A 7,772-nucleotide genomic window follows, 5' to 3' on the forward strand; every position below is an offset into this window, starting at 1 on the left:
TTTTGGAAAGATAATTGGTTAGGTGAGGCAGTAATTCACTCCACAGACTATGAGGAGGAAGTCAGGAAGCTCCTTAATGACAAGGTTGGTGACTTCATCTTGAATGGTCAGTGGAACCTTCCCCCCAGCTTCTGCAGGGCCTTTCCCCAAGTTGCCCAAGTTATTAATGCAGTCCCAATATCGTCTGATCTTGCCCCGGACCAACTGATCTGGACTGAAACATCATCTGGCACTTTGTCGTCCAAGGAGGCATACCAGGTGTTGTCTCCTCCCATTCCAGCACCTCCTTGGTGTGCGCGGATCTGGCATCAGGCCATCCAACCTCGTAAGAGCATGGTGGCATGGAAAACCCTTCTCAATCGAGTTTCTACCGATGAACGGCTTCAGCGTCGTGGTACTAGGCTCTGTTCAAGATGTTATCTTTGCCGAAGACACAGTGAAACTATTGATCATCTATTTCTTGAGTGTGTGGTTGCCGCGTCCTCTTGGGCTTGGCTCCATCAAATGTTCAGGCTTCTTATCCCTCCAGGTACATCCCTGCCTGACTTGTTTCTTGATGCTACCCTCTCTATGCTTAATCAATCTTCAAAATTGCTATGGTTTATATCTGTCTGCAACTTACTTTGGTGCCTGTGGAGTGAACGTAATAAAAGAAAGTTTGAAGGTGGAGAGTGTTGCCCCTCTAGATTCAAACAGTTCTTCCTACTGTCCATAAAAGAATCTGCAGGTTTAGCTTTTGTCTCCGCCTCTTCTCCCTCAAGTCAGATTCCCATCTTTGGCTACTTGGGCATTTCACCTCTTCTTCCCTCGGCCCCCCGCTTCATTCCAGTGATTTGGCAATCCCCCCCTAGAAGCTGGTTTAAAGCTAACTCTGATGGTTCTTACCGGGATCTTAACCATGCTGGCTATGGAGCGATTTTCCGGAACTGCGATGCGGCCTTCTTGGGTGCTTTTTCTTGCAATGCTCAGGTCTCTTGTGCCATAGATGCAGAGTTATTGGCTGTGATTGAGGTAATTAAGGTGGCAAAAGAGAGAGGCTGGTTCCCTTTGTGGATTGAAACAGACTCTATGTTGGCTTTACAATACTTTAAAAAGCCATGCTTAACCCCGTGGAGGCTGCGGGTGCAATGGATGAATAGCCTTAATTCGATCAGCCAGTTTCAGGTACACGTCTCTCATGTCTTCAGGGAGGGAAATCAAGTTGCAGATAAGTTGGCTAACTACGGTGCCTTGAATAGTGGGTCAGTGTGGTGGGATTCAATCCCTCATTTCTTGATTAGTTCTTTTGGTCAGGATTTTTCTGGACGTACTACTTACCGGTTTGCTTAATTGTGGTTGTTCTCTTTTTATGTTTGTTATATGTATAGGAGTGGTCAGGCCTAGTCCCCCACCCTTCTCTCTGTATCTTGTTTCCTTCTTAATAAATTCACTTTTGAGGGACGGGCGGTGGGCTTCCGGTTGTAATGGTCCCCTTCGGGGTTGTGTGGGTGCCTTGGTGCCTCTTTCTGACCGTTACAGAGAAGCTAATATCGCCTAATCCTCATTAGTTTTCAAACAAAAAAAAAAAAAAAAAAAAAAAAAAAAAAAAAAAAAGGCCAGACCAAAGAAAAAAGAAAAAGACAACAATTAGGATTTTCCATGGACAGCTTTTATTCCAGTCGTTCAAACTTCAAACAATATGTTGTTTATATGCACTCCTCTGGACAATATTTGCAATCTTTCATGAAAAGATGAAGCATTCTGGATAAAGTCCCAAATTCAAATCTCCCCTCTCTAAAGAAAAAAAAAAAAAAAAGAAGGTAAAAATGAAGAATACTACATCAATAACATATTGTACTTTCTAGAGCATAATATTCGAACCCAAAAAGTTGAGATCCTCATCATCACTAATCCAAGGGGTGTAAATTTTGTTCATGCCATTAAATCAACCATTCTAGCATCTAAGAGGGCAAAATCTTTAACTGGAACAGGGAAAGGATGATTCTAAAATTGCGTTGTTAAAGCAAACTTTTACAATTTGCCAAGCAGCTCCTGCAAATAGCTGCTTACCACCTTAATTACCTTCAACAATCAGTAAAATGTCACTTATCAGCCTTGGTAACAGAAGGTAATCAGAAACTCAGATGCTTAGATGCACACTGTTACAAGCAATGGAGCCAAATATTAAATCAGATGTTCAGAAACAAACAATAATGATGAGTGGCATATTGCCAATAGACAAATATATGTTTTGGACTTTTGGAACAGGCAGCGAATAAGGAAAGAGACAAGCCAGCTGTGCCGGTAAATGGTGTTTTAGAATGTAGGAACTAGGAAGTCATATAAGTAGTCTTTAATATTTATGGTGGTATTACACGTTTAGAACTACAAGAGCAGTGGGAAAAAAAAAAAAAAAATTATGAGAATGGAAGTAAATGATGGCTTAAGATCTGAAATTTCTAAATGAGATACATAAGCAAAAAGAAAGTTTTAGTTTAAAAACCTGCTTGCTTTGTGTGATGAGCACGTTAAGGAAACAATGGCTGATAAAGAAGCCCTGTGCTCTCTGGAAATCCCATCATCACATTAAGATTCTGTAGAGCCTGACCTGAAGCTCCCTTGACAAGATTATCGATCTGCACCAACAGTTCAAAAGATTAGACAAGAACAGCAGTTCACAATTGCATGGAAAGCATAAACTTTATACTTTCTTGACCCTTATATAAATAATTTATTGAAGAGAGAAAGAAGTGTACAGCACAAGTTCGACACTTTTTTCTTCATATAAGAGATGGACAATTTTATAAAAGCAATGGGGAACGTAAACATACAACTGAAATTATTATTGCTCTTCCGGGGATTCGATCAGGAAAGACATTGATGAAACAATAATTAGAACCTCGAGTATTATGCGTGCGAGGAACAACACCTTCCTCCAACAAAACTACAAATTCTTCATCCTGCAACAGTAGAAAGAAATAGAAGCGAATAATATTAAACTCATCATCAAAGACAGTAGTCAATGAGCAGATTATATATATATATATATATATACACGGAGCGGTTCCAAAGAGGACGTCCGCACTGTTGTTAAAGTGCGGACGTTGACGCTGCAGCTCGGCTCGGGGTGCGACGGAGCGGCGGGGCTTGCTGGACGGACCGGTCTGCAGTCGGTGGAGTTGCCGGCAACGTGGTTGCAGCGCTGCCCAGAAACCTGCAACTCCGACCTCCTCCGACCTCAAATGCTGCCCAGAACCGTCCGCCAAGCCCCGAGCCGCCGTCGCCGCCTGGAACGCCGCTGCTGCATCGCTGTCCGCACTTTAGCAAAGTGCGGACGTCCTCTTTGGAACGGGCCTGTATATATATATATATATATATTTCCAATGGTCAAAGATAAGATATATGCACACATGAATATATGTTTCCTATGGTCAAAACAGCATTGCCAAGAAGAAATTACACAGTTCAACATCTTGCGAATTACCATTGGGTGTCTACAGAGGAGCATTTCAGTGACGACGAAAAACTAAACTAACCATTCTTCCTAGTAACACATAACTCTGGCAGAGAGTCAAGCAACGATGGCATAGCTCCTTCATTGCTTATAATTGTTAACTGATTCAGGTTATTGTTGTCTAAAATATTCAATGGGAACTTAAGAAAGGAAGCTGCTTCATTCCAAGGCATAGATTTTAAGAAACTTATATTTATTAAACCAAACTACTAGATGATAGTGTGTGCATGTCTGTAGTGCACACTTAAATACTAAACTTAACTGCTTCATTCCCACCGATTACACGAGATGGAGAAGTAGCAAACCATCTGAACAAAAATGAAACTAGCGTACCTCATAGGATAACCTCAACTGTTGCCGCAAGTCCTTGATTTCTACCCCTGGAGCCATTTCCACATAAATAGTTGACTGCATACCACGGCTCTAAAAGAAAAAGTAATATAATTTTGTCATATAAGCAAAGATTGAATTGGAAAAATAAGAAAGCTATGAATGCATATGGGTGCAGTAAGTACCATTGGCATTAGATGTGGAGTAAAACTAACGGTTACTTTTGAATCGGCAGCACTAGATAGTCCCTGCTCGATTTCCGGAACTGAATTTCAAAGATAAAATCCAGGTCACTGTCTTTGGTAGTCAAACAAAAGAGTCAAATGCTCTCTACTTCTTAAAGAGGTAGATAACTCTTCAAAAGTTCATGTGAATTATCCCAAAATTGTAACATAATATGACTACCAAGAAATACAGGGTAAACAATTTGTTGAAGCATAGACATCCAGGTTGAAGATCAAATAAATAGATGACCCAGAATATAACAGAACTATGTCACCTGAGAGATGACCAACTCAGCCATGTCACCAGAAGGACAAAAAAAAAACCATTATCTATTCCAAATTAAAGTAAGACTACAATCCCAAACATCATGTTTATTCAACAATTTAATGATTGTAAGCATCACAAATTTAAAGTGTAGAAAAGAACTTCATCACGTGTATATCTCCATTTTGACCAGATTCCTTAAAAGCATCTGAAATTCAGATATGGGATCTGATACGCAAGATACAGTTTTTTTAATGGGAAGACCTTACAAGCATGTGAGTTTCATTTCAAAATTCTTTGAGGCATATTTTTCCCGTCAATAGTAATACAAAAAATTTGAGACATAAACAGAGAGTTAATTTCTCAAGTTCGTTCAAGTAGATACCAAGAAGTGAACAATCCAAATTCCAGCAAATTCAAAATTTTACCATGACGATGACGGGTAATGCCATAAGAATATATGCCTTCAGCTATTTCAGTGTACAAATTAGCCTCCTTGGCACCACGTCCTGCACAATTAAACAGGTTGCACATGTTACTATACAAAAGTAAGATGAAGAATATATATATATATATATATAGCCAGATTTTGCATGGAATGTAAGAAACTGCCAGTGCATCCTAACCTGCTCCACTAACACCAGATTTTGAGTCGATAATAATACTTTTAGATTGAATGAGATTAGCCTGCAAAGGAAGTCCATTAAGAAAACCAGGATGTTGTGATTGACTAATATGGGTAATCAAAACAAACTCAGGATATAAAGCATGTGCCAGGACCATAGAAAATAAAAAATCCTAACTAGCATCAGGTCAGTGACTCAAAACTGACATTTTTATTATTATAGTGACTCATGAAGCCTAATTCAAAAAAAAAAAAAAAAAAAAACAGTTCATAGTCCATGTCACCTGGCTACCTCAAGTATTCATCATAATCATCCAATTTGCAGAGAACTTATAAATAAGACACACACCTTAAACAATGGAACAAGGGGAAGCTGAATAGAAGTCGGATAACAGCCGGGGTTAGCAACTAGACGCGCACTTTTAATCTCCTCCCTCAAAATCTCTGTCAAACCATACACAGCTTCTTTCTGGATTCAGGAAAACAAAAAGCTAAAAGAATAAGAACATGACCATGTCCAAGTAAATTTGTAGGATACATTTTCTACAAACTAAGAATGCAAGAGTTTCTATTAGAAGCAATTTATTTCAAAAGTGATGCTAGGTGATATTTAGTATACCCATAAAGTATAGATATGCATGTACAATAATCAACATACCTGCAAATCCGGCGCTCTATGTGCCTGACCATACCATTCTTCATACTCAGATATATCTTGTAGACGGAAGTCCTGAACCATCCCATAAATTTTATGATGAGAAAAACTTCATGTTTCAAATATACTGTAGAATGTGAACAACCAAATCATAAACGTAGTAGTGTTACTCAAAGCATACAGCAGACAGATCAACAATCTTTAAACTCTTTGGAAGGCCTTTGATAATTTCCTGCAAATAAAAAATCAAGCATATACATTTCAATTTGTGAGGAAGGAATTCAGTAAAGAAGAAAAGGATCAAGTATATAAAGGAAAGAATAAACAACCTGTGTTGTTCCATGTGGTAAACAACAAAATACTGCATCCACATCAGAAAAATCGGCATCCTTGATAGCAACCATCCTTGGCAGATTCTGGAAACATTGAGAAAGTAGAGCATTGTAATTCCAAAGTATGTAAAAACATGATGAAACACGTTAAATTCAAATTACCCATGATACCAGTTACTGGGGTACACATACCAAACTTTACGGAAAGATATAATGATGAAGAGACACATAGCTACTCAGTAACAACCCCAATCCATCAGTATAATTTATCATATATTCCAGTGTTGACACTTAAAAGGAAACACAGTAATCATAGAAATTCGTACTTGGGAAATTAGATGAGGAAACACCGATGCAATTGACTGTCCAGCTTTTCTATCAGCAGTCATTAAGGTAATGCCAAAGTGAGGATGATTTGCCAGCAGCCGAACAATCTTCCATAAAGAAAAAAAGTACAAAAGAAAGGATCACCTCAGTTTATTCTAATCCAGTAAAGACTTTCAGTTACTACAACATGCAGAAGATATTATCTCACCCAGTCAACTTTCATATATCCTTTGCTTTGATGTAAATTCAGAAACTTTGGAAAATATAGAAAAGCATCCAATCCATAAGCACATTCTTTTCTCACAGCAATTCAGGCTTATATTGTAGTTTACTATATGTTTCCAGTTTCCCCCTAGATTAATGTCTTCTTTTACAGAAAATTAATGCTTCTTTTCATCTGAAAAGCAACTGCATAAGAGTAGCAATTCCACAGTTCTAGCCTTATAGAGACCAATGCATGTCCTTTAACAAAGATACAATTTTTTTGCTTGAAAACTTTACCACCCTATCCCCCATATGAAAAAACAAGTTGAGCACTTACCTCAGAACCAGTGTAGCCACTGGCTCCAAGAACACCAAGGCGAACTTCCTTTTCTGCTTTCTGCGTTTTTGAATTCACAGAACATTTCACAAACACCTTCCCTGCATTTCGCTTATTACACTCTAAATTCTTCACTCCATCCTGCAAGTACAAACCTTTAACAATAAAGTTCAAAACTTTTTGAAGAATGGTTACAATTCACAAGTTCCCAATTCACAAAATAATGACAATGCAGGACTTGAAGTAAATGGGTACAGACCTTCCATTGGCACCCAGTTTGGAGAAAATTGGGGCTGAGAGTTGCAGAGCTCATCTTCAATCGCAGATTGCACCAGACCCTGAAAAAGCTTCAATATGAATAAGAAGCCTAAACCCCAAGAGCTTCAAATGGAGAATTGGAGGCGTCAGAGAAAGAGAGAGGCTTCTTTTCCTTTGTTGGGTATGATTCTGTTTACTTGTTTAGCGTTGAGAATCAGACAGAGATCCCCAAGTGGTAAAAACACAAATGGGTGAAAGCCAAGGTGACTAGGTTTTAGGCTTTTAGCCCAATTTTTTATTGCCTTTTCCGTTTTAACTTTTAACCCGTCGACGGGTGGCTCGTCAAGTCAGATAATGACACCCACTCCTCTTCTCTATGACAATGGAATGGAAGTCTAAAACCGAATCATCAGCTCAGTGGACTAGGCTCTCGCCCCATTATCATCTCTGTGGGGGCACCCCCACCAAAAAAACAAAACACTAAGTACTCGAAAACAAATATAAAGTATTAAATTTCCATCGAAATCGAAATTTTCAACCACCTATTAAGTTTAAGTTTGGAGCTTCAATTGTTTTTGTTTTTTTTTTTTTGTTCTTTACAAACAACACTCCCCTCCATTCACATGTCTATTGAATAATTACTCAAGAAATGAGGTGTGGTTTCCAATCCCCTTATGTTTTTAACTTTCTACTTTGGGCAATAATGGAAATAGTGGCCTATT

The 7,772-nt window shown here is 38.7% G+C and overlaps 1 protein-coding gene across 2 annotated transcripts; it reads right to left on the reverse strand.

The window, feature by feature from the left end:
• Positions 1–1,820: 1,820 nt before the first annotated feature.
• LOC133738302 (probable N-acetyl-gamma-glutamyl-phosphate reductase, chloroplastic) lies at positions 1,821–7,361 on the reverse strand. 2 transcript variants are annotated; one of them, XM_062165817.1, is made up of 14 exons: positions 7,052–7,361; positions 6,793–6,933; positions 6,251–6,358; positions 5,922–6,008; positions 5,774–5,824; positions 5,596–5,667; positions 5,287–5,406; positions 4,939–4,999; positions 4,741–4,821; positions 4,009–4,088; positions 3,827–3,916; positions 2,811–2,939; positions 2,483–2,615; positions 1,821–2,138 (listed from the first exon to the last, which is right to left on the reverse strand). In XM_062165817.1, exons 1-13 carry the CDS (start codon positions 7,103–7,105, stop codon positions 2,508–2,510), a joined length of 1,182 nt encoding a protein of 393 aa, XP_062021801.1. In that variant the 5' UTR covers positions 7,106–7,361; the 3' UTR covers positions 1,821–2,138; positions 2,483–2,507. The 2 variants fall into 2 exon arrangements, with proteins under 2 accessions (XP_062021801.1, XP_062021800.1); XM_062165816.1 differs by having other exon boundaries at positions 1,821–2,061; positions 7,052–7,358.
• Between the last annotated feature and the right edge of the window lie 411 nt (positions 7,362–7,772).

This window comes from Rosa rugosa, chromosome 3, assembly GCF_958449725.1.
Source record: "Rosa rugosa chromosome 3, drRosRugo1.1, whole genome shotgun sequence".
Taxonomy (NCBI): Eukaryota; Viridiplantae; Streptophyta; class Magnoliopsida; order Rosales; family Rosaceae; genus Rosa; species Rosa rugosa.